Raw genomic sequence first — 27,424 nt, 5'->3', positions numbered from 1 at the left:
CGGGACACTGGAGGTTGTGGTGTAGTGTGGATGGGCCTCAAAGCAGGAAGCCCAAATATTTGCAAGGCATTAGCCCTGGGAAGAAAATCTGATTCTACAGCTGTGCCTTCAATCGCTTGGTTGCTTCACTCCCCCCTGTCCTGTTAACAACACACACTGGGGACCGACGAGCTAGGCAGCAGTTCTGCAGAAAAGGAACTGGGGGTAACAGTGGATAAGAAGCTGGATATGAGTCAGCAGTGTGCCCTGGTTGCCAAGAAGGCTAATAGCATATTGGGCTGCATTAGCAGGAGCATTGCCAGCAGGTTGAGGGAAGTGATTATTCCCCTCTATTCAGCACTGGTGAGGTCACATCTGGAGTATTGTGTCCAGTTTTGGGCCCCCCACTACAGAAAAGATGTGGACAAATTAGAGAGTCCAGCAGAGGGCAACAAAAATGATTAGGGGGCTGGAGCACAGGACTTATGAGGAGAGGCTGAGGGAACGGGGCTTGTTTAGTCTGTGAAGAGAAGTAGATAGGGGGATTTGATAGCAGCCTTTAACTACCTGAACGGGGGTTCCAGGGAGGATGGAGCTAGGCTGTTCTCAGTGGTGGCAGATGACAGAACAAGGAGCAATGGTCTCAAGTTGCAGCGGGGGAGGTCTAGGTTGGACATTAGGAAAAGCTTTGTCACTAGGAGGGTGGTGAAGCACTGGAATGGGTTACCTGGAGAGGTGGCAGAATCTCCCTCCTTAGAAATTTTTAAGGCCTGCCTTGACAAAGCCCTGGCTGGGATGATTTAGTTGGGGTTAGTCCTGCTTTGAGCAGGGGGTTGGACTAGATACCTCCGGAGGTCCCTTCCAACCCTCACCTGCTGTGATTCTATGGAGCATTACAACATTGTGGTACCAGCCCTGTAAAGATGGAGTGTTTGGACAATTACCGTAGGACACTGGGAGGTCGCCTGGTCTAGTGGTAAGAGTAGCTAACAAGGAGCCAGGCTCCTGGGTTCCATTTCTGGCTGTACCAACAACCTGTCGGCTGGGCTTTGGTCAACTCACTTAGTCAGGCCACAGTTTCAAAGGTGGAGGCTGAAGCAGCTGGTCTGGTTTTCAAAGGCGCCAAGAACGCGCAGTGCAGTGGAGGACAGGTTGCCACTCCTGTCTCCTACCTGTGCCGCAGCAAAGCACCCAGGGCCCATTCGTGGGACCAGTGGCTCTTCGGAAGAATGAGGCCCCATCACCCCATGACAACCCTGTGGGCTACACCTGGGAGCACGCGGGTGTTCCAGGCGGTGCCCCTTTAGTGAAGGGTACCGGGACAGCTGAGCTAGAGAGAGGCTGCTAGAGCTGTAGAAAGGACAAGCTGCTTAGCAGGAAGGGGACACAAAGGAGCTCTCTCTGGAGAGGCCCTGTGGCTACTGCGGGCTGGACGGAGCCCACAGGAGACAGAGCAGACCTCTGGGAATGAGGGTTCAGAGAGGACAGTGGGACCCATAGAGAACTGCCAGGGTCACGGCCCGGCTCCTGTTATGAGGCTCTGAGAAGACAGCTGGCGTAGGCCTCCAGCCCAGAGTCCTACAGGGGGAAACTGGCTCCTGGGATGGGAAAGGAAGCAGGGAGGTCAGGGAGAAGAAGCCCACGGGGAGCTGAGTAGACTCCTGTGGGGTGAAGTCTTGGGATATGACTCGTAATTGGGAGCAGGGAGACGTCAGAGTCCCCCGGGAAGCAGGCAGCACTGGGCAATCCCGCTGGAGACGCAGCTCTTAGTTTGGCCTAATAGGGGCAGAGGAAAAACGATGACTTGGATTGTTAGGATTTTTGTTTGTTTCTGTTACAGCGGAAGGGGACTGAACTCTGTGACCTGGCTGGATGCCGCAGCCTGGGAGACCCAGCAAGAGGCAGGCGGTCAGCAGGAGGTGCCGAAGACAAGTGCCCCTTGCAGCATCTCACACTGATGCAAGGGGACGCTATGGGTGAGGGGTACATTAACTTACAGGCCCCTCTAGAGCAGATCAGCTCCAGGCTTTGGTGGAACGTTAGATTTGCACAGAAGTGACAAAGCCCACGCCAGACGTAGCTCAGCCTGCTGTCTTGGCATCTCACCACAAGGCAGTTCAGATAAACATTTACACTGTGCACGCCGGGAATAAGAAGGGAGGGAGTGTGGGGATGGAGTTTGTCCTGGGAGCTTTCCATCAAGCAGCTCACTAGTTAAACCCCACCCAGCAGTGCGCTGGGGTTATTGCCTATGCTGACACATGGGGGCAGTCCACTCCTGTTGAGAAGGGAGAATAACTCCAGCACGGCTGTACCTGTCAGGCAGGCAAACTCTCTAGTACAGCCGGATGGTACAGGTTTGCTGGAGGTCTAGAGTACAAGTCCCCCAACCACAACGGGAATTGAAGACAAAAAAATTAATTGGAGATATTCAAAATCAGGAGATAGAGGGATTTCAACAGCAACTAATTAGACAGATACATCACGGGGGGGGGGCTGGTTAAGTCCTGTATATACTCAGAGAGCAGGCACACAGTTCACAGTAATTAGCCATGATGGCGCAACACACCTCCAGCAATCATATTAAATAAGTCAGTGGATGAATGGCCCCATCTCTTTTGCAGCACTGCTTTTGTCCATGTGCGATGTAGGTGTATGGCTGCTAGGAAAGGCACACTGATGGCAGTTGCAGGGACTGAGGGTAAAGGATTTCCAGCCACCGCTGAGCTGGACTGGATTTTGGCTTGTAATCCACAGCTGATCCCAGGCACAGCCCCTCACTGCATAGGAGGGCTTCACTGGATTGATACCTCATCTCCAATCAGCAGCATGCCCTCCGTGACTGAATCGGGGCTGCCATAGGTTGACTGGACAAAAACCAACAGAGCAGGCAAGGGGAACAAGCCCAACTCCATCGGATAGGCTGGGAGGCGAGGGATACTCATCATGAGTTAACAGGGCCATTGTCATCTTTAACTGATGGGAACATAGGGGGGTCTACATACAGCTGGTTCAATTGGAGTGTAATGGAATCTGGAACACGTAAAGGGTGTCGGGTGGCTAGCGCCCCACCCCCACCCCCACATACCTGTGTGGCTAGTTTCCAAGATTCACACAGATTCCATATTTCAGGGGGAGGTGAAATACAGAGTCATAGAAGGCAGCCTTTTAACCAACTCAGCAATACACTTTGCCATTCTAATGAACCTAAGGTCTGCGGATGTTAAAGCACTTCACAGATATCTAGCCCTGCCTTGGAAGATGCTCCACCCCCAGCCTACATCCAAAATCTGCATTAAGAACACAAGAATGGCCATGCTAGGTCAGACCAATAGTCCACCTAGCCCAGTATCCTGTCTTCCGACGGTGGCCAGGGGGCATAGGTGCTGGAACTAGGGGTGCCACTCCCCCCACCTGGCTTGAAGTGGTTTCCCTCACATACAGCGTTTACAGTTTGGTTCAATGGCTCTCAACACCCCCACTATACAAATTGTTCCAGCACCCGAGTGCAGATGCTTCAGACAGAACGAACATCCCTTGTCATCTAGTCCCACCTTCTGGCAGTCAGAGGTTTAGGGACACCCCAAGCATGGGGTTGCATCCCTGATCACCTTGGCTAATAGCCACTGATGGACCTATCCTCCATGAAGTTATCTAATTTCTTTTTGAGCCCAGGTATAGTTTTGGCCTTCACAATATCCCCTGGCAATGAGTTCCACAGATTGACTGTGCGTTGTATGAAGAAGTACTTCCTTGTTTGTTTTAAACCTGCTGCCTAGTCATTTCATTAGGTGGCCCCTGGTTCGTGTGTTATGTGAAGGGGTAAACAACACTTTCTTATTCACTTTCTCCACACCACTTCTCTCCCCTCAGTCATCTCCTTTCTAAACTGAACAGTCCCAGTCATTTTCATCTTTCCTTCTGTGGAAGCTGTTCCATACCCCTAATCATTTTTGTTTCCTTTCTCAGTACTTTTTCCAATTCATTATCTTTTTTTAGATTAGAACTAACTCCAGTATTCAAGGTGCAGGCGCACCATGGAGCTATATAGTGGTCTTAGGGTATTTGCTGTATTTATCCAGCCCTTTCCTACTGGTTCCTAACATTCTTGTAGATTTTTTTGACGGTTGCTGCACGCTGAGCAGATGTTTTCAGAGAACTAGCCCTTCCAAGATCTCTTTCTTGAGGGGTAACAGCTAATTTAGACCACATCATTTTGTGTGTATAGCTGGGATTATGTTTGTATTTATCAACATTGAATTTCATCTAACGTTTTGTAACCCAGGCACCCAGTTTGGTGAGATCCCTTTGTAACTCTTCACTGTCAGTTTTGGACTTAACTCTCTGGACTAATTTTGTAAAATCTGCAAACTTTGCCATCTCACTATTTACCCCTTTTTCCAGATCATATTGGGTTTTCTGTTTTTGCAGCTTCACTAATCACCGCCACCACCTGCTCAGGTGGTCAGTAATATATTCCTACTGCTATCCTCTTACTGTTCAAGCATGGAATTTCAATCCACAGAAATTATATGGTATAGTTTGATTTAAGATGTTTACTATATTTGACTATGTTTTCTTTCACATATAGCGCTACTCCCCCACAGCGCAATCTACTCTGTCATTCCTACATATTTTGTACCTTGGTATTACTGTGTACCACTGATTATCATCATTCTACCAAGTTTTTGTGATGCCCATTATATCAATATCCTCATTTAATACCAGGCTCTAAAGTTCACACATCCTAGTATTTAAACTTCTTGCATTTGTTTACAAGCACTTATACCTGTGTCAATATTTAGTTGTCTGCCTTGACGTGATATGACAATGGGATTCGTTTGTTTTTCTTCAGCTCCTACTTGTACTTTGTCAACTTCTATCTTCACCTCTTTACTAGGATGTAGAGAATCCCCTGGAATAAATCCTCCCTGAAAGGATGCCTCTCTCCAAACCACGTGCTCCGCCGCACCTGTCGACTTTCCCTCACCCCAACCCATAGTTTAAAAACTGCTCTACGACCTTTTTAATTTTACATGCCAGCAACCTGGTTCCATTTTGGTTTAGGTGGAGCCCATCCTTCCTGTATAGGCTCCCCTTTCTCAAAAGGCCCCCCAGTTCCTCATAAACCTAAAACCTTCCTCTCAACATGCACTGAGATACTGCAGTTCTGCCTGTGGAAATGGAAGCATTTCACAGACTACCATGAAGGTCCTGGACTTTAATCTCTTACCTAGCAGTCTAAATTTGGCCTCCAGGACCTTTCTGCCACCTTTCCCTAGATCACTGGTATCTGCCTGTACTATGACAAATGGCTCCTCCCCAGCACTACACACAAGTCTAGTTAGATGTCTTAAGAAGTCTGCAACCCCCGCCCCCAGCAGGCAATTCACCATGCGGCTCTCCCAGCATCCCAAACCCAACGATCTATACGTCTAACAATCAAATCCCTCAGGACTATTACCTGCCTCTCCCTAATACCTGGGGTCCCCTCCCCTGGAGGGGTATCCTCAGTGCGAGAGGATACCATGACAACTGGAAGAAGGGTCCCAACTATGGGAGTGTTTCCATGCAGGGCTTTGCATTTTTGCTGTGGATACTGGAACGATGCAGTTGAAGCCATCCTTGAACTGACACACAGCAGAGCTGGTTGGGTAGATGCCAGCACTTTCTCCCAAGCTAAACAGAAGGGTTAGTGGTGTGGTGAGAGGGAGACACTCAGGGAGTACAGCACTTTGCCTTGCAGACAACAACGGAGCCGGACATGCCTGGGCACCGTCATGGGCGCCTGCATTTAGAGGCAGGGTGCATTACAAGGAAACCAGCAATGGTGCGGACAACGCCCAGATGGGGGGGGAGGCAGCTATGATAGAATCTGTACCTGGATCCAGCAGATGTACTGCTGCTAAGCCAGAAACGTGGACGGGGCTCACCCGGTTTTACTGTCCAGTCATGGCAGTCTGAGCTCGGAGATTCACAGATTCTAAGGAGGTCGCCAATAATCCTACTCTGACCTCCCCTGTAATACAGGCCAGAGGATTTCCCTCAATTAATTCCTCTTTGAACAGATCTTTTAGAAAGTCATCCAGTCTTGCTTTAAAGATTGCCAGCGATGGAGAATGCCCCGCAGCCCTTGGAAGCTGTGCCAGTGGTTAATTACCCTCACTGTTAAAAGTGCAACTTATTTGGTGGGGGCCCCCGCAAACTCTCCTGCCTCCCTTTCCACAGGCACTGTAACTCCACCCACTGCCTTCACCGCTTGTTCTAGCTTCATCTGGCACGGAACCTGCGTTTTCTCCAGTACAACTGGCTCCCACCGCTTCCTGTTCTGTCCCTCTGGGATGTGCAGGCTCCCTGGGCCAGGAGCCTTCCTTCCATTGCTGGAATAAATAAGGGAGGAGCGTGGCAAGGAGCCTGGGGGCTTGTGAAGACACCGTCAGCCCAGCTTCTCTGCTTGGCTAGCACCGCGTGGAGGAAACCAACATTCCAGAAAACTGGCAGGGAAGAAGGAGAAAGTGGATCTGGGGAAGGATTCAACCCCCATTCTAGGGCCGAGTCACCCCGTTGGGGCTGGACACAAGTCAAGTCTGTCCCACTCGCTGCCCATGTCCATTGTGTGGGGTGGGGAAGGAGATGGTCTCTAAACACAGCCTTTCAAAGGGGTAAGACTAGTGGGCCCAGTCCTCTCACCCCAGTGGCACTGCTCCAGGGCATGGCACGACCCACAGTGACAGGCTCCAAGTTAATTCTGCCTCGGATGAAACGGTAGGTGGGTTCACATCTCTATATGGGTCACCCGAGTCTGGGACCCAATCCACGACTGTCCCACAGGGAGCTCCCCCCTCCAACCATCAGGATTAGAAACCTTTCAATGAAACCTCAGACTATCCCAAAAATGCTGTCTGAGCTTCCTGTGCCCCCAGGAATGGTTTCTGCTCCCAGGGGTGTGTCAGGTCTGCACTGTGGAATACGCACTCCCAGGGACAGCAGCCTGGCCGTGCCATTTTCAAGGCTGTAACATCTAGACTAGGCAGCTCCTAGTGGCTCTGCAAGTCCTGGCCCCTCTCTGATACCTCTAGGTGCTCCGGCAATAGAAATTATATGGTCTGGCCACTATAACCCCCCCACCCCACACATACCCCCACCCCCGACAGGCTTAGATCACAAGGACATTTGCTGATTCAGACTAACGGCAGATTGGACTGCATTAGTAGGAGCATTGCCAGCAGATCAAGGGAAGTGATTATTCCCCTCTATTCGGCATTGGTGAGGCCGCATTTGGAGTATTGTGTCCAGTTTTGGGCCCCCCACTACAAAAAGGATGTGGACAAGTTGGAGAGAGTCCAGCGGAGGGCAACAAAAATGATTAGGGGGCTGGAGCACAAGACTTATGAGGAGAGGCTGAGGGAACTGGGCTTGTTTAGTCTGCAAAAGAGAAGAATGAGGGAGGATTTGGTAGCAGCCTTTAACTACCTGAAAGGGGGTTCCAGGGAGGATGGGGCTAGGCTGTTCTCGGTGGTGGCAGATGACAGAACTAGGAGCAACGGTCTCAAGTTGCAGTGGGGGAGGTCTAGATTGGACATTAGGAAAAACATTTTCACTGGCAGGGTGGTGAAGCACTGGAATGGGTTACCTGGGGAGGTGGTGGAATCTCCACCTTTAGAGGTTTTTAAGCTGTAGCTTGACAAAGCCCTGGCTGGGATGATTTAGTTGAGGTTGGTCCTGCTTTGAGCAGGGGGTTGGACTAGATACCTCCTGAGGTCCCTTCCAACTCTAATTTTCTATGATTCCCCTTGACTATTTTGCCCACCAATCGCACTGAAGAGTTCCAAGCAATGGGATCCTGTTCCACAGACAAGTGGATCCCCAACATTCAGCCTGGATTTTAAAATCTTCACCGCATCACTTCCAATTATACCCCCTTAGCACCCCCATCTACCTCCATCCCTGGTGTGTCCCGTCAGTGAAAAAGCCTGGTTGGACTCTATTTAATACTGCTGCTTAGCGCTTCCACTGCGCTTCCAGCCAGCTGAGCACTTTGCAAACACTCTCTAATTAGTCTCACACATTTCCATGCATGCAGCTGCTTGTGGGCGGCGGCTGTGTCTGGTCACAGGCAATTTTAAAAATAATAAAAAAAAAAAATCCGTGAGCCATAATTTAGCAACGACCATTGCATAATTTGGTGTGGCAAGACTCGGGCTCCAGGCAGCAGGCTTATTGTGAGCTGGAGACTGGAGCTTGCTCCTATGGGAACAAGCTTAAACATTACCATATGGAGATTTTCTGCTGAGAACATTAAGGCCGCTGATGACGTTCCCCTTCTGAGGGCTCGCGGGAGGGGAGGGAAGCAGGGCCTCCCATCTGATCCCTCGTGCCCTCATCTGGAATAATCACTCCCTGTCGTCATTATCCCCCGCCACACACGGATGATACGTGGTGAATTTCAGCGAAGCAGCAGGAATTTGGCCACTGTCTCCAGCAGGAAAGTTTCAGGTTTCCTGCCCATAGCAGGAGCTCACTCAGCCAATGGCACGGCCAGAGGCAGGCGTATTCATGCCCCACCCAGCTCAAGCAGATTCTAAGTTTCTTCCAGCCAGAGGCATGTGCCGTTCTCCTCTGAAGATCTCCAGCAAGCTTTCCCTTGCCACATCGCACAGGCATGGCACTGGGACAAAACTGATGCAAGTCCAGGGGAGAAGCAAGTGGACAAGACTGTGTGTGTATGTTAGGGATGGGGAGACTGACTGAAAACCAAGCCCTGCAGCGCTCCCAGCTCATTAGCTAAGTCACTAGCTTCAAAGTAACATGTGACAAGGTCTCAGGGGCAGAAGAGTCACGTAGTTTTGATAATAATTTATCAAGTATTTTGCAGATAATTAACTCTCCTACCAAGATTTCCTCTGCTCAATTGCCATCTGCTAAAAATCAGAGCAAACAGCTTATAAGGTTATTGCAACTATACAGTGGCCGTATCCATTCTGCAGACAGACGTCCACCCTTGGGAAGCATCTGCTGCTGGGGAATGTCCGTTTTTGGACGCCCAACTCGGGCCTGATTTTTCCAAACTGGGCAAGCAGGAATTGATTTGCCTAAAATTCGGACCAAATTTTGGGGAAAGGGAATGTCCTTTCTGTCATCACGGACAGATCTAATTGGGGGGTGGAAAGAATAAGAGTAGTTGGCCCTCCTCTACTCATCCCCTGGCCCGTTTGCAGATCCAGTTGGAATAGCGTGACTCGGTTCAGAAGTGAGGGCCGGAGAGAGCAGCCTTCTCTATGCAGGGACTGGACCGCTAAAGGCTCTCATGGAAAGTCATTTCATGGCCCCTAGAGCATTAACAGAGGCAGCCTTTTTCAGTCCCAGAGATGTGGAGCCAGCTGCCCCTTTTTTTCTCCCTCTCTCACCTGTCTGTTGAAATCCTCTTCGTTCTCCATCCACATGTACTCGGCGAAAGGATTGTTTTCTTTCTCATCGTGCCCATTCACTACCTGGTCGTCTTTGGATTTTGCGTTGGATGTCGTCGTATTGGCAACGTTGGAACCATTCATCATTACTGAATCTGGGGGGGGGGGAAACAGGGAGCGTCAAAAGGTGGGAAGTGACAAGCCAGGATTCCCACGCCATCAGGTTGCTATACAAGAGATACGTGCGCAGAGCTTGGGTCTCGCCCTACGGGTGGCAAACCTCCCAAGCATATTGTGGAAGCACTGTGTGGTCTGATCCCACAGGATGAGAACTTCCCCCAGGTGTATAGCACCTGACATCTGTCTAATTACTCCTGCATGCTCTCATCCCCTCTCCTCTCCTGGGGATGTGCAGTGCTAAGAACATCATTAGGGATCTTTCAGCATTTACATTCATTTAATTAAGGCTTCATCTTTCTATCAAAGTACCTCAGTTCTTTGCGCACATCAAGAAACTGCCTCCCACCCATGGATGCTACGAGGGGCAGCCCTCGCTGGTCCCCTTTAGAGATGGAGAAGTAATAAGGCTCAGATGTTTTGGCCCTGTCTATACCACAAACGTTCTTCCAGTACAATTGTGCTGGAAAAGCCCTCTAGTGTAGACACAGCGTGTGCTGACTGCAGGGGAAATTCTGCCAGGATAGCAACCCCGCCTCCCCGAACAACGTTGGCTATGTCGACAGAAGCTCTCGTCAACACAGCTGCGTGCACGCTAGGGAGTGTGGTTTTTACACCTGGCCGACATAGCTATGCTGACATAGACATGACCTTGGAGCATAGACCTGACCTTAGTGACTTGTCTAGGGCCGCGCAGAGTCAGGAACAGGGCTTGGAACAGAAACCAGTTCTCAGATTCCCAGCTCCTCTGCTTTACCACCCTATCCTCTCCGGCTGACTTAGAAAGTAAAAACTAAATACATTATTTGAACGTTTAAACAAAGGAATGTTCAGGAATTCAGGTTCAGGATTCTCTTCCCAACGTTAATTTATCCACACTGCCCCACACCCGATTCCTACTTAACCTATTCACCAAAACAGGATGTACAATATACGCAGGCTAACGCCGCACTGTGAGCCCTAATGGGGCAAACAAACACACACCAAACTTAATGTCCTTGTCTTTGATGTTTAAATGGATTCCCTGTAGAAATACTGGCTTCTGCCCCGACCGGAAGAGAAACGTTACATGATCTAATAGGTGTGCTCATCTATAACATCCAGCATGGTTGCAAACCAGTGCTATGCCCCATTTACAACCCCATCCTTAGAACCAATATCGCCAGCCCATGCATTAAAAAAAAAAAAAAAAAAATCACAACTCACGCCCCCAGAAATTCTGAGAGTGGCTTAAAAATCATGAGGTTTTTTTTTTTTTTTTTTTAAATAGGTGTACTTTATATGTACTTTCTGGTTTCTCAGCCTGACAGGATGCACTTGGGTCAGGTTTTTAAGCTTTCTCCCATGACAATGAGGGCGAAAACTTTTCACACGAAAGCAGAGACAACATTCACATGACTCCAGGAGCTGGAGCTTTAAAAACTACAAATATCCTGAGACTTATGCTAAAATTGCCAGTGGTGAAACACGGCAATCTAAATTCCTACAGTGAATGGAGGGTGTAAAGAGATGAACGTGAGATGTAGCAGACTATGTAAGCGCAGAATATTATTAAAATTCAAACCTCACTAATTTGTTGCGACATGTGTGTGGCTGTTTAGTCTTCCTTGTGGTTTTGGGTAGCTCCAACTGTGGAAGACACCAGCTTGCAAGGCAGAGGGCAAAGTGGGCTGAATTTTATTTGACTCCACCCCATGCACTGTTCTGGCCACATGCAAAACTAGTCTCATTCCATAGCACGCATGCACACACCACGCAAAACCATGCCGAAATCCTCTCTCCTGTTGCTTGAATCTAGATCACAGCTGGCTTCAGACCTGGATTCTGGGCAGCAGACTGCCGCAGTCTCCCTCCCTACCCCACCCTTCCCACAGCAGCTGGAATTCTGCAATATTCATTTGGCACACACTACTTTGTGGGAGGAGGGGAAGAATCCACATTTCCTGTAGGAGAACAAAGCTTGAAATACTTATCCATTGTTTATTTACTGGAGTACTAGACACACTAGACAGAGGTGGATCCAAAAGACCAGGCTGGGGAGAGGGGAGGCTGAGGAGCCCAGCTCCACTGCTGCTGGGATTTCTACCCTAGATCCTGACTGGTGGCTCCACCTTTTGGATCAGCCTCTGGCTTCTAGATGACTCTGATATGAAGCTCCACACCCCCCTTTAGCTGCAGAAAATAAGGATCTTTCCTCTTTCGCCTTCCTCCCCCACAGCCTCCTGGTGTGGGGGAGGGAGGCCAACCCCTCCCCTATGAACACCTCTGCTGCTGTTTAAGTTGTCCCTAAGCAGTAGCAGGAATCAACTTGTTTTGCTGCTGTCTGTAGGGTTCTGAACAGCAGTGGAAACTGACCAGAATCTTGTTAATGTCGCTGCTGGTGGTCAGAATTAATAGCAGCAGCAAGGGCCCTGGAGCCAGCTGTCTGCAGACTCTGGAAGACAACAATGCATCAGTTCACATTCAGAAAATTTGCTTCAACCTGAAGATTTTTGTTATTTTTAAAATAAATGCTTACATGCTGCAAAAGTCAACAATGCAGATCCTCTTCCCTGATTGGGCAAGCTTCCCAACCGTGCATCACTCAAAGCCTGTTAGAAGGTGGTGGTAGTAAGGAGTGGGGGGGGGGAAGCCTTGTGGGGCAGAGGGGCCGATTAGAGTACAGAAGCAGGGCGGGGCCAAGAGGATGCTGAAATTTTAGAAAACAATAAGAGTTTTTCTCCCCTTTTAGATATCCAACAGTCTGCCCTTATTTCTTTGCTCTGCTGAGTAAACAAGATATTTATATAGGCAAAGCCAACAGCTCAGTTGCAACAGTGCATACAGTGTTAAAGAACTGGCAGGGATTACTGGTCATTAACATTAACCAGAGTAAATCCCCCTAAGCAAACACAGGGGTGTGGCCAGGAGACTGATTTTAAGCTTGCATGGAGGTTTGCGCCAGGTGTGAGCCAGGAGGAGCTGTACCAGTGACTGCAGAGACTGGGGCGGTCAGAACTGCAGCACAAATGCAAGCGCCCCAAAAGGACAATGAAACAACGAAAGACAACCTCCCGCATCCACACACATACCTTGACAGCGGTACTGAACTGTGCTAGGTGCAATCCAAGGGCTGCTCCCTCAGGGCAGATCTACCCACGCCGAGCTCGGCTTTGCAGCAGTTGCTCAGCGGCAAAAGATTTCCCCACCACTGTGCCAGGCACTTGAGAACCAAATGTGAGCTCACCACCGTGCCAAAGGGCCCGCCACCTGCACCATCACTCACTCCAGCGCTGAAGCTGGGAAAAGGAGACCAACCCCGCTGAGCAACATTAGTAGGCAAGAGGAAAGAACTGCCTACAGAGAAAATCAGGGGAAAACACTGTGCCCTGAAGAGTTCATAGTTCATGGTTCATAGTGGGAGACACACCAAGCCAGGAGCTTGGACAGTCAGAAAAGGCCGGGAGCTTTGAACTGGAGAGAAGCAAGATGTGGCCAGTGAGACAGCTGGCTCTTGGGGCCGTGCCACACAACACCCTCCGGCTGTCTCCCTTTCACACATACCTTTAGGGCTGAGCTTCTCTTTTCCTTCCCACAGTGCCAGAGTCACTCAAGAAGGCATCTCAGCACCAGTTCAGGCCAGATGGAAGAGGACAGCTGTTTGCAAAGGAGACCTGCAGCAGGAGGCAGAGAGTGAGCCCATACCCTTCTTCAGTTCTGTATGACGTGCTCCTTTTTCCACAGTGGAAATCCAGGTCCCATCTAGCCAGGGAAATTCGATGGTGATTGCGAGGGCCCTGGTTCACTAGCTCTCCAAGCACTGAGGCAGTGAATGCCAAGAAGCAAAGTCACAGTCAAAGTTCCTTCAGTCAACGGCTCATCGGGTTGACACGGTTCAGGCACATCAGTTTCATATCCAAGGGTAGATGAGGAGTGATGTTGCTGACTGCCTTTGACTGCCCTATCCCGATGGATGAGGTACCCATTCTGCAGCTGGGGGAACTGGAGGTGGCCTTTCAGTGAAGGACTTTTTAGCCACACTGTAACACAGACATCCTTTCTCCAAAGTGTCCATTGGTTACTGAAGTTAGAGATTCAGGGACAGTGCTCTCCAGAGATGCTCTCCAGCAAAGCCACGCAAGAACAGAGCTGACAATCCTTCCTGGTACTTATAAAGTTAAAGAAAACAGATCAACTGCCCCACTCTCCAGCCCCTCTTTCACACAGAGGGACAAACCCAGGTTCTAGAACATCCTTTACAGATTACCTTTAAAATAACCATTCAAGCCTCCTGAGAACACTTCACACTCGTATAGAGCTCCCCAGAGTTCTCTATTATTCTGTGTCGTAGAAGATCAGTAAAAAACCCAAGAGTTTTGACAGAGATACAAACCCTGCCTCCTGCTTCAGGGTTTAGGTCGACTTGCCATCTTCACCTCCTGACACCCATTCAAAAGGCTGCTGCTAAGATCATTTCCTAGCCCATGGCTCTGACCACCTCACCTCTCTCTTCGCGTCGCTCTCTCTGCTCAAGCACATCAAACAGCAGCTGCCTGTCCTCACTTTCCAGGCCCTTCACAGTGAATCCCCTTCCCCATCCTACCGATCATTTTATTTGCTACCAAGCTGTTAATGCTCGCTCAGAATCAGCCCATGATCCCCATCTCCAGCACCCTCTTGTTAAGTTTTCCAACACATTCCTCGCACGTTCTCCCATGCTGCCCTCACGCTGGGAAGGAGCCCCCATAAACATCTGCAACATTAATGTATTGTCCTTTGCCATGATGCCTGCAAAAAACTCTGACAGGGTTACGCTGCTGCTGTGCTCAGACTACTGCCTGTCATGCTAACCAAGGCAGTCTCATTCTTTCCTTCTACTCACGTCTGTATTCATCTGTTATTATGCTGAAACTGTAACCCTCTGTGCTCAGGGACTATTTTTTTTTCTGTTTGTACAGCACCTAGCACAATGAGGTCAAAGACTAGGGCTCCTAAGCAATACAGTAATACAATAATAATCATCCCTATGTTTCTTATCAGAAGTACCAGAGCTAAGTATCACCATGCTGCAGATGGGGCAACTAGACAGACTAGCCATGGCCACATGGAAAGTCGGGCGGTGCAAGACCATGGCAGAAACACCAGCCATCACTCTACACTCAGACACCCATCAAATTTTCAGGAGAAACTGAATGCAGACATACCTAACCACAATTAAGTGCACAGTTACCCAGAGCTCCATCTGCACATAAAGCCCTTGTTGGCATGCGGCAGTTCCCCAGAAGGGGCCATATTTTTGGAACTTAATGTACCCACCCTAAACACCAACATCACAGACCATTTGAAAACATGCATTAGGTATGTTTAGATGAGGTCTGACATGAAACTGCCCAGTGGTGCCATAAGCCTGTAGGCAAGCTAAAACAACAGTGCCCAAAACAAGAGCCAGTCTTTGCACGGTTCCAGAAACATCGTAACATGACTACAGTTGTTGATTTCAACAACTTCAGGCGGTGTTTATTGGTCAAAGCTACCAGATGACGATGTATTAAAATGTATTGGTTTTCCATGGACAAGGTGTTTTTTTTCCAGAAACGATGGAGCTCTTTAGCATGTGGCAAAAATGATGATTATCGACATTCTGCAATATACCAACGTGAAGTGTTTTCACATCACATATTCTTAATTGTCACATCTCACAAACGATTATAACGCTTTTCTGTGTTTTCAGTTGAAGTTGGCTGACCAGTTCAGTCTCACACTAAAAGCTGTGCACTAGCCTGTGTACCTGTAGTTTGTACAGCATAGAGGGTAAATATAAATATACATGAATTCCTAAGAACTTAAGAATGGCCATACTGGGTCAAACTAATGGTCCATCTAGCCCAGTATCCTGTCTTATGACATTGGTCAATGCCAGGTGCTTCAGAGGGAATGAACAGAACAGGTCATCATCAAGTGATCCATCCCGTCAAGCTATTCCCAGCTTCTTGCAAACAGCAGTCCCTGCCCATCCTGGCTAATAGCCATTGATGGACCTATCCTCCATCCAATCCTCTATCTATGAATGGATGTTTTCAGGGAACTATCCACAATGACTCCAAGATCTCTTTTTTGAGCGGTAACAGCTAATTTAGACCCCATCGTTTTATATGTATAATTGGGATTACGTTTTCAATGTGCATTACTTTGCATTTATCAACACTGAATTTCATCTAACATTTTGTGGCCCTGTCACCCGGTTTTGTAAGATCCATTTGTAACTCTTCGCAGTTTGCTTTGGACTTAACTATCTTGAGTAGTTTTGTATCATCTGCAAATTGTGTAATCTCACTATTTACGCCTTTTTCGAGATCATTTATGAACATGTTGAACAGTACTGGTCCCAGTACAAACCCCTGGGGGACACCGCTATTTACCTCTCTCCACTCTGAAAACCAACCATTTATTCTTATCCTTTGTTTCCTATGTTTTAACCAGTTCCTGATCCAGGATAGGACCTTCCCTCTTCTCCCATGACTGCTTACTTTGCTTAAGAGCCTTTGGTGAGGGACCTTGTCAAAGGTTTTCTGAAAATCTAAGTACACTATATCCACTGGATTACCCTTGTCCACATGCTTGTTGAGTCCCTCAAAGAATTATAGTAGATTGGTGAGGCGTGATTTCCCTTTACAAAAACCATGTTGACTCCTCCCCAACAAACTGTATTCATCTGTGTGTCTGATAATTCTGTTCTTTACTATAGTTTCAACCAATTTGCCTGGTACTGAAGTTAGGCTTGCCGGCCTGTAATTGCCAGGATCATCTCTGGAGCCTTTTAAAAAAAATTAGCATCACATTAGCTATCCTCCAGTCATCTGGTATAGAAGCTGATTTAAGTGATAGATTACATACCACAGTTGTTAGTTCTGCAACTTCACATTTGAGTTCCTTCAGAACTCTTGGGTGGATACCGTCTGGTCCTAGTGACTTATTACTGTTTAATTTATCAATTTGTCCCTGAACCTTCTCTAATGACACCTCAATCTGGGACAGTTCCTTAGATCTGTCACCTAAAAAGAATGGCTCAGGTCTGGGAATTCCCTCACATCCTCAGCTGTGAAGACCAATGCAAAGGATTCATTTAGTTTCTCCACAATAGCTTTATCATCCTTGAGCGCTCCTTTCGCATCTCCATCGTCCAGTGGCCCCACTGGTTGTTTAGCAGCTTCCTGCTTCTGATGTAATTTAAAAATTTTTTGCTGTTACTTTTTGAATCTTTGGCTAGCTGTTCTTCAAATTCTTCTTTGACCTCCCCAACTATATTTTTACACTTCACTTGCCACAGTTTCTGTTCCTTTCTATTTTCCTCAATAGGATTTAACTTCCACTTTTTAAAGGACGCCTTTTTGCCTCTAACTGCTTCCTTTACTTACTTGTTTAGCCACTGTGGCACTTTTTTTGGTCCTCTTACTAGGTTTTTTAAATTGGGGTACACACTTAAATTGAGCCTCTATTATGGTGTCCTGAACAAGTTTCCATGCAGCTTGCAGGGATTTCACTTTTGGCACTTTTAATTTCTGTTTAACTAACCTCCTAATTTTTGTGTAGTTCCCCTTTCTGAAATTAAACGCTACCATAGTGGGCTGCTTTGGTGTCCCCCCCACAAAAATGTTAAATTTTATAATGTTATGGTCACTATTACCAAGTGGTTCAGCTATATTCACCTCTTGGACCAGATCCTGTGCTCCACTTAGGAGTAAATCAAGACTTGCCTCTCCTCTTGTGGGGTCCAGGACTAGCTGCTCCAAGAAGCAGACATTTAAGATGCCCAGAAACTTTATCTCTGCATCCCGTCCTGAGGTGACATGTACCCAGTCAATATGGGGATAGTTGAAATCCCCCATTATTATTGCATTTTTTATTTCTATAGCCTCTCTAATCTCTCTGAGCATTTCACAATCACTATCTCCATTCTGGTCAAGGGGTCAGTAGTATGTCCCTGTTGCTATATTCTTATTATCCAAGCATGGAATTACTATCCATAGAGATTCTATGATACAGTTTGGGTCATTTAAGATTTTTACTTCATTTGACTCGATCCTAATGTAATGCTTCTCCATCTGCATGCTTTCGTACATACATCGTAGCATCTAGTCTGCCTGGTAGAAGGTTTTAATTTGCAATTGCCTCGGCATGCTGTACTAGCCTGTGAAATAGACTAGAAACTAGCTTTTTAATTCAGGGACATTTATGCAGAGGTCGGTATTAGTGTTAGAGATGAAAATACAAAGCTTCATTTTATGAATAGGCAAAAGCTATGAGAGAAAGCAATAGCCTAACGAGAAGCAGTTAAGACAAAGTCCACAAACAAGTTCTTGTCTCTGCACTGAAGAGGGATGAAAAACATGTTACAACTCTTACCAACCATATCATCAATAATAAGACAAAGCCATTTGATCCTGAATCACATCCAGAGGGGCTTACCAATATATCTACTAGTTCAGATGTATCGAGTCTCTACAGACAATAACAGATGTTGGTGAAGAACAAATGGAGAGATTTGAGAGAGGTGCACTCAATTCTGATGAGACACGTAGTTTCAGCCCAGTCAAGAAATCTGGTATTGAAACATTTGCTGACACGGCCAAGACAACCAAATGTAAGTCTGACAAGGGAGGGACAATCACAGCAGCGGTCAGTCCAGAAATTGTTTTCTGCATAGCCCTGTCCATAGCAAAATGCAGAGATGATGTTTCAGTGGGAACTGGTCTTAGGGCTTGTCTACACTTACCTTGGAGATTCAGCAGCAGTCGACCGGAGTTATGCAAACTAAGCAAAAAACTTGCATAACTCCCGTCAACTTCTGTGCTTCTGTTCTGCGCTCTATCTTCAATGCACTGCGCCGATGGGAACTGGCAGCGCTACGCCACTTGAGGAGGTGGTCTTAATACATCGATTTCTGGATCGACAGAGGGGTCTTCACTGACCGCTCAGTCGATCCAGATAAGTCGATCTGATGGTGGTGAATTTGCCGCCGTCGGCGTAGACATAGCCTCGGTCACCCAATAGGCCTGTGCCTTTGTCCCTCTTGCATGCAGACGGAACAATGAGAAGAAGAGTCAAAGCTGAATTAGGGTATCATCTGGAAGCTCAAGATGAAAGAATCTATGTGCTAAGGGCATACCACAAAAAAAAAAAACGCAGTGTACAGAGATACCATGGCTGTCACACAAATGATGGCTGGAGACAAATTCTGCACATTCGATGAACTGGCTGTTGAGTACTTGAGGCAGGTCCTAAAAGGAACTGACAAAATTAATTCTGCAATCAAAGTCTCACAGATACGACAACAGTACATCTGTGAAAACTGCATGAAGACAACACTGGGCCGGATCTAAGGTTGGATGCAGGAAATACCATGTGGCTGATGGACGCCCTGTGCCTCCATGGAAAATGTTTCTAAACGTGACATCCAACTAGCAGTTCCTGGTAGAATCCCTCTGTGAATACATCATTCAAAATCCACCTGAGAGCACAGGAGCTCACCCTGCATAAACACTCCTCCTTGCTGGATGCTTTCCAGTGGTGAAGTAGCCACATCCATCACTAGTAGAGGGACTAGAGAAGCCCAAGGCTTGTATGGTACTCAAGAGGAAGTGCTTCTTCATGCTGTACGTGCCAATATGGCTTTTGGGTCCCTTGGAGGCAAAGGAAGCATAGTAATTAGGTCACCTGCCACAGAGGCTTTGGTCCCAGCTGTTCACTGGTTTCCCAAACTGGAACACACAGACAACAGCGCCTGTTTCAATCTGCATATTACCAACCCAGCTGACAAGCGCCGCGTCATACCTGTGTGTGTAACCTGGGATGCACCCCCGCCTGACTTCTGCCACTAATCTCCTGCTGCACATAGCTAATCTAACAGGAGGGGACTGCGTCATCCCTATTTGGTGCGTGTAGTGAGACGACCAAACCGATGGGGTCTGCCGCTCGCCTATTGTCAGTGTTCTTCAGTTCTGCTCACACACTGCTGCCAGCCCCCAGCCCGCTTGCCCTGTAGCACGTGGAATGCTGCACGGCCCAACAGCTGGCCTGAAGGACCCCAGGTGTCCCCTTCTGACTGCTGTAGGTGGACAGAACCGATCACAGGCCTTTCAGAAGCTAGCCTGGCCCAGCGTTTGAGCTGGTTTTCTGGGCAGAGGGAACAAGAGGTGTTGTGGGAGAGCATGGGGCTAGATATCAGCCAGGCTGTTCTGACTGCACAGGAGTTCACTGAGATAGATGCAAGCCCCCTAATGCCAGGAAAGAACAAGGCACATGCACTGACCGACATGGGCCTTTGCCGTCAGAGCTGCAGGCAGGCTGCCACTCATACAGTCCTCTTGAGGTGGGGAGACCAGGAGCAGGAACTGTACAGAACATGAGTGGGCTGCTTCAACAAGCTTACTGCTAACAAGTGCCCAGATACTACAGTGATGGGCGCCAAAGAAATCACCTGCGTAGACAGCCAGAAGGGACAGTTACGTGCAAGAGTCAGAGCCACGTGTCCCCCACTGATTGTGAGAGCCGCAAAGCTCGTCTTTCGCCACGCTATCCACTGACTGCATCAGAACACAACTATGTCAGTTAGAGGGGGACACATTCTCCACTGCCTTGCTCCCCTGGTACAACTCAAAATTGGCCCAGAGGCTGACTGTCACTGCAGGGAACTGGGAAGCAGGGCTGAAACCAAGGCTCCGCTGACGTCAATGGCAAAACTCCCTCTGGCTTCCTCGGGGCCAAGATTTCACCTCAGGACTCCTGGGTCCTATTCTTATCACTGGCTTGCTACACAACAAAAGGCAAAGTTACTTAGCCACCCGTTGTCTCCTCCTGGAAGAGGAGAGTAAGAATTCTGACCTACGCCTGCAGCGTTACAAACATTAGTAAGACAGGTTGTGGTGCTTGATGCCCATGGAATTTACCCCAGAGTTAACTTCTAAGCCATCCTTTGCAGTACAATTCTCCAGCATGTAAGATTTTCATTTAAGAAATCACATTTCTAATCCTCACATGGTTGCAAGAACATCTCTGAAAACAAGACCAAATATAAAAGGATGCAGTGCTGTCTGCCTGAGTCTGCAGGCAGCCTGAAACAGTAGCTCTAAGAGGGGTGAATAGCCCCATTCATGTCAATAGAGCGTGAACTCTGAAACCTAAAGATGGCATTTCAAATGTTAACACCCTGATTCCTTCACAACTGATTATTTCCAGCAAACATTTCCCTACATGCAGCTAGTGGCTTACCACCCAATCCCAAACTCCCTCCCCCTGGACACCGAAAACCCAGTTGTGCCCTATGCAGATGCAAAGCCCTCCAGCTGCCCCCACCCCTTGACAATCGCTACAATGCAGTGATCATCAGGCAGCTTTTAAATTAACCCATCTCAAAATCTGCGGAGTATTGTGTGTTTGCCTATAGCCTAAGTACAGCCTATCTGGTCCATCGTACACAATGGTGTAAATCTGGAGCAACTTCATTTAAATAAACCATTACTCCATATTTACTCAGGTGTAACCCAGGCCAGAATGTGGCCGAATGGTTTCATAACACCCCCAGCAGATTTAAAATGCAATCACACATCAGACAGCTTTTCTCACATTGTCCACTAAGTACAGCCACCCATCGTACTGCGGTGTTTCAGAGTTTTGCTTCATAGTTTTCCTGTCGTCGTTATCCCTTGGAACTTCAGCTCCAGGTTTTAGCCAGATGGAGCCTCAGAGCACAAATGCCAGGGCTTTTTAATTCTCCTCAACAGTCTGATCTCCTCTGGTATCAGTATCCCCTCAAAACCCAGGACTCCAGCTCCAGAGAACACCACCATTTCAGCAGCTGAGTTCCTCGCGAGAGGCTTGTTTAAGGTCACACTATGGTGAATTCCTTTCCTTGTCGTCTCAATGGCAGGTCAGGCTTGCACAGGTGGCTTCCCAATGCCCACAGCCGGCTCGCCCTGTGCGGTTTGACTTGATTTCAGACAGAGCCCAGCACATCAAGAAGGTCCATCTGAAGACAGTGAAGCTAATGCCTGCTTTGTTCTTCTAGAAGAGATCTCCTTCATGCAACGCAGATAGAAAACTTAACAAGCCGGGGCCCTGGCACTCTTCAGTGGGGTCCGTACTCGGACCGGCGCGGCAGGCAAGATACTCTCAGTTCCAAGAGAGAGAACTTAGCATCTATTAGAGGGTAGCGTTCCATTACCCAATCTGCTCGGGGCTCTCTCCCACAGATGGCCCGGCTTACCTCCCTCCTTCACCCCCCAGCCCTGGCGTAACTGCAGAGTCCACCACTGTAACACTGAGGGGCTGGGAATGCTTTGCACTTAGGCAGCACTCATCACCCGCGGATCTCAAAGCCCCTTACAGAATGCTAGGGCCGAGTCCTGGGCCCACTGAGGACAGCAGGATTTCTCCAGGTTAGCAGGAGTGGAGACGTGGAGAGACTAAGGGTGTGTCTACACAGCAGTCAGACACCCATGGCTGGCCTGTGCCAGCTGAGCCGGGCTAAGGGGCTGGTTCACTGCGGTGTAGACGTTTGGGTTCGAGCGGCAGCCTGTGCTCTGGGACCCTCCCACCTCACAAACATTGACACCGCAATTAAATAGCCCCTTCGCCCGAGTCAGCTGGCATGGGGCAGCCGTGGGTTTTTAATTGCAGTCTAGACATACCCTAAGTGGTCTATTTAGAGTTACTCGGCATGTCTGTGGCAGAGCCAGGAAGGGAAGCCAGGTCTCCCATCAGGCCGTGCTGTCACTCCAAGCCCGTCCGTTTCCTCAGAAGGACTCTAGAATACGCCCCATATCCGATACAGGATGGACAAAAGTTAAATTAAGGGTTTGCCAGAGGACTTCTGTCCCATAAAAAAGGCCAGTGAGAGCGTGATAGAAGCTAGCTCACACCCTTCGTCTGGGTAGCCGCATACCACCACTTCCTCTGCCCCCCCAGAGAAAAAGGTAATATGGGGCAAGGAAAAGAGACCACGGGAAGAATCAATGTTAACGCTTCCTACCTTTCATTCCATCTGCAGGTTTCCTGATGCGTGTGTGTACTCCTTGCTCCCCTGCCATCTCTTCAGCCTGCCCTGGATTCTGATGGTCTTACCAGGCAACATTTCCAAAGCAGTTTTTCTTCCACTTCTGTATGGCCCGAGTGCTATCACTTCAGCAGACTGAGCTAGGAGCTTGTAGAGCCGCTTCTCTGCAGGGTTTGCCCTGCCGCCAACCGGGATTGCTTCCCGGGTCAGCCTTTCACATGCAGCAATGATGCACATCCGAACACTCTCCCCCCTCCTCCACTTCGCCGAGTCCCAAGGACCGAATGCCGCCCAGTTTCAGATCTAGAGAGGCAGGTTTAGAGTTGCATTTTTTTTCAGCTTTAGAGAAGCATTTCCAAGATTCCACTCTAGGCCTGGTCAAATGTATCCTTTGCCCCATGTGTTATTTATCTGACAGTCGAAAGCAGGACTGCCACCGCTGGGTCTGCTGAAACTCTGCCACAGAGTTCACGTATCCAGAATGCATTGCAAAAACACTGCATGGCAACCTCTCTGGTTTAAGCAGCGACTCTCGGTCACAGATCGTAGCGAGCACCTTCCTGGCCGCTCACTAGAGCGGCTATGAGGGGAATCCAAGCCTGGATTCCCAGGGGTATTTCAAGCTCCTGGAAGCTGAATGAAATCCGGCCACTGCCCCGATCTCGGAGTTCCTAGGTACTCTCTCAGCTAGCATCCCTCAGTGTTGGAATCTGCTGTCCGGCCACCTACGCTGCCTGGGTGTAGCACTAAGCCTTCAGACCCTCTCCCCTGGACTTAAACACACCCTGCTCCCAGAACTCAACCCAACAGGTGTGAAGCTTCTGGTTTACAGCTGAACTTCCACTCGGTGCATGCACTAGTTGTGAAGCAGTCAACACACACACACATGCTTTGACAATCTTCCAACTTCCCGTTCTCTAAATGTAATCATGGAAAGCCCTAGAGAGCACAAATCACACAAAACCATCCAACAGCCTAATCGCAATATCCCTCACTAGGTTACCCCTCCCGGGGGGCGGGAGGATCATCTGTGGTCCTCCACCCACTGGCCTACACTGCCCATGCAGCAGCCTCCCTCATCTTAAACTTGTGCAAAATAGCTCTCCCCGCTCCGTGAGTCCCTTCATAGACCCTGCTGGGGGACACCCACAACACACTGCAGGTCTACCAGGAGATGAAGCACGAGGACCCACACGATACAAGGGAAGTTCTCAGATTTCCTGATCAAACCAGCTCCATTTCCTGGAGCCTGGAGGCGGAGGTGCCAAATGCATGGGGGATAGTGCGTGCCCCAAGCAAGTGGAAGGGAGGGGAGGGACAAGCAACACAGGGGATGAGGAGGCACTGATCTGGGAGCAGACTGCCTGCTAAGAGATCGCGTGTCACAGGTGTCCAGGAGGCAACTAACAAAGTTTGAGATGTCAGACTAAACGAGGAACAGACCTGAGAAGCTACCGGGTTTGCATATTGATTGGGCAAAAGTGCCACCCAAGATATTCCCCCTCTGATTCCTGGCATCGCATACAATCTTGAACCAGCACTTTCAGAGGCCATGTAGACACCACCTATGTGAAAACCCAACTGTAAGGTGGCCCTGGTTGAGTGTGCAAGGATTGAACTCAGGACCTTTGGATCTAGGAGCTCAGGTTTCTATTGCCTGAGCTGAAAGGCCCGGGCCAGAGCGGACTCAAACCTCTCTAAGAGGTCTCACCACTAGAGCGAGACAGAGCCATGCTACGTTAGCGGATTACCCAATAAATAATGCTGATGTAACTATGTCCCCAGAGCTGCAGCAGCAGCGGCTGAAGCTGAGAAACTGAACCTCAGATGTTATCACTTCTATGGGTTCTTTAGCCAGTGGGGAGCTGTAATGTGAATGTTAGAAGACATTGTGTTGATTTAAGTGCCTCTAGAAAACGCTGCTGCAGATCTCAGCAAAAGCAAAGGGCTAATTAAAGAGCATAAAAGTGTGCTTTTTATGGAAACTCAATTACTAGCTTGATGTGTGAGACACAACAGTGGTGTCAGACGTTTTAAAGAGATGAGTGTTGCCAGCCAAACAGAGATCTGCTGTGTAGTGAGAGGAACGTATGTGTTTAGGACTTAGTCACCTGCCAGATCCTCACCTACACGCCATCTGTAATTGGTACAACGAAGAAAGCTTTAAAGAGGTTTAAACCTGCCTGGGAAAGACGGAGGGAGAAAAGAAACTGGAAAAACTGCCCAGAAAACATTTCAGAGCCCTGCCCCAGACACCATAGCCATTCGGTGTCTGACTAACGCCAGCTTCACAGATCCAAAAGCACATAAGCTGAGGAGTAAGACTGTCAATCACTTTTATCTCAGTTGCCCCAACCACGATCAGGGCCCTATTGTGCTAGGTGCTGCACATAGTGGGACACTGTCCTTGCTCTGGAGATTTCACAATCTAAACAAACAGCAGGAGAAAGGGAAGGATGATTTACAGATGGGGAAACTAAGGCACAGGGTACATATAGCACAGCAGGGCCCAGGTCCCCCAAATTTCAGTCCAGCACCTTAACCAGAAGGCCACCCTTCCTCAAAATATTGCAGGGGGTGGGAGGGGAGAATCCTTAATATGCAAACACAGGAAACTCCCAAAATTCAAAGACAGTTGCGAACACAGGTGTTGTACGAAGATGCTTTGGTCTCCTTCCTCTGAAACATCAGGGATGGCCACAGCTGGACACAGGACACTGGCTAGGGTGGGCCAGTGCTCTGAGATGGCACCGAGGTCTCTGTCTCTCCTGAGTGTGTGGCTGGCTGGTTCCTGGCTCACATGCTCCGGGTGTAACTGATGGCCATAAGTGGGGCTGGGAAGGAATTCCCCCCAGGTCAGACTGGCAGGGACCACAGGGGTATTCCACCTTCCTCTGTAGTGTGGGATGTGGGTCGCTTGCTGGAATTATCAGGGTACATATCATTTAGACATTTCTCTGCCACTGCAGGGTCTTGGGCATGGATGCGTCTCGGTCCTTCCGATTCTCAGTCTGTAGCACCAAATGGCTTAGTCTCCTGTGGGCTGTAATTCTTTGGTCTAATGCCTGTTGTTGAGTCAGCGTGCAGGTGGCGTTGGTACCATGTGCTATACAGGAGGTCAGACTGCATGGTTTCGTGGTCCCTTCCAGCCCTAAACTCTATGGCTCCCAGGTACATGTCTCCATCCAATCCCGCTTGTTCCTCCATCTCCACCACCTTCAATACTTGGCCATAGTAAATAACCCAAGATCAGCAGAGGAAAGTCTCTAGTTGAGCAGGTGGAGAGATGAGGGCAATGGGTGCTGCACACATGGAGAGAGGCCTGACCTACTGTCAGCATAAACAGGGTGCAGCTGTATGAATGTTGCATGATTTGGGTGGGCAGAAGAGGGCAGAATTAAAGTGGAAGGAACTGGGGAAGGAGGCAGGAGATGCTGAATCCTACCCTTTTACCTTTTGCTTCAGTTTCCTCACCTGTTTCACATGGTGTCATGGGAATTAACTATAGCCAATACCGACGTAGTGCTTTTAACATGTAAGCCACTGTATAGATGCACTGTGAAAGCTAGGGGCCAGCACTGCATTTCCACTGCACTTCCAAAGACTTGTTTGCTTTCTTTTGTCTTTGTTAAAATGCGATCAGGACTTGGCACTCCCTGACTTCCACATTTGCTTTTTAAAAACTGCAATTTTCTATTAAAGATTCCCACCCCCACTTAAGGTGTTTACAATCTTAACCGTACATTCAATGGCCGGCAGAAAAAATTGGGCTTGTGACATTTGTGATTCTTTGTGACAGATACAAAGGCTTGAGAAGTTTTTCTGGGCCTTGCCACATGACACTTCATTCCCATTTAGTTAGCCAAGGTGCCTACTTGCAACCAATCATCACGTAAACTTCAAATCAACTCAATACAATATAGTCTCTGTGCTCCCCACAGCTCCAGATCATGGCTCCTGTTCCTACAACCCAACAGGTCACTGAGCATTGTCATCCTTTTCAATTAACAGCAAACACTTACAACACACATCCTCCAAGACCCCAAAAGATCCACCAGCAAAACAAGAGAGAACAGAGCCAGAGCTATGGATAATTCTAAGATACAGTCGCCAGAAAAAGCACTTCAAAACAGGCCTTCCATACACATCCTAAAGTGACAATAAAGGGCAAAGGTCAATTTTGTTGGCCGAGCAAAACAAGGCCCTACCCAGCTTGACGGCACTCATCTGTAAGGCGAGAACTTTGAATATTGCAGCCAATCAATTCCAGGGAATGCTCCGGGTATCAATGGGCAATTGATATTGCCCTATTGAGTCTGGTAAAAAATCCAAAAACCAGAGGGGAAAAAAAGGGCGGACATACGGAGCCCCTGGCTTCTGGTTAGCAGAACTAGCAGCTTCAGCCATGTCTCTAATAGGTACCAAAGAACCATCTGATGGCAGCCACTAACACCTTCCATCAACACCCCCCCCCAATCTCAGCTCTGCCCATCCTCCCAATGGAGACTAAAACGTTGACATCCCCACCCCCAATGACTTACCTCTCAGCCAGGAAAAAATATAATGGGGGGGGGGGGGGCGCCTGGGTTTGCAGAGCTCTTGAAACAGGGAGGGGGGGTTGCAGGGAGCCCCCTGAAACAGAGGGGGATGCGAGGGTGACACACAAGGAGCTTGTAGGGGGAGTAGAAAGATGCTCAGAGCCCTCGGTGTCTGCCTAGAGAAAAATGAGACCCGCTACTTTCTTGCGGATCCCCTTTCCCTGCAATGGGGCTCCTGTGACACTGGAGAGTGACCTTTCCCAGCTCGTCGGCTACTTCACTCACTTGGCAAT

The 27,424-nt window shown here is 48.6% G+C and overlaps 1 protein-coding gene across 3 annotated transcripts in view; it reads right to left on the bottom strand.

Annotated features, from left to right (window-relative positions):
* Positions 1–27,424, bottom strand: part of PAIP2B (poly(A) binding protein interacting protein 2B) — a 44,034-nt gene that overhangs the window by 5,131 nt on the left and 11,479 nt on the right. For 2 of the 3 annotated variants that reach the window (XM_067533493.1, XM_067533492.1), the window contains exon 2: positions 9,387–9,541. In XM_067533493.1, coding sequence (XP_067389594.1) covers positions 9,387–9,533 — 147 coding nt within the window. In that variant the 5' untranslated portion in view covers positions 9,534–9,541. Of the gene's footprint in view, positions 1–9,386; positions 9,542–13,106; positions 13,217–27,424 lie in introns of all 3 variants that reach the window. The other variant, XM_067533494.1, reaches the window with a different exon arrangement.

The sequence above is a fragment of the Emydura macquarii genome, unplaced genomic scaffold (assembly GCF_026122565.2).
Source record: "Emydura macquarii macquarii isolate MOO-44397 ecotype Brisbane River unplaced genomic scaffold, CSIRO-AGI_Emac_v2 contig_3345, whole genome shotgun sequence".
Lineage (NCBI taxonomy): Eukaryota > Metazoa > Chordata > Testudines > Chelidae > Emydura > Emydura macquarii.
The sequence above is the reverse complement of the archived record's forward strand: the minus strand, read 5'-3'. Positions and strand labels throughout refer to the sequence as shown.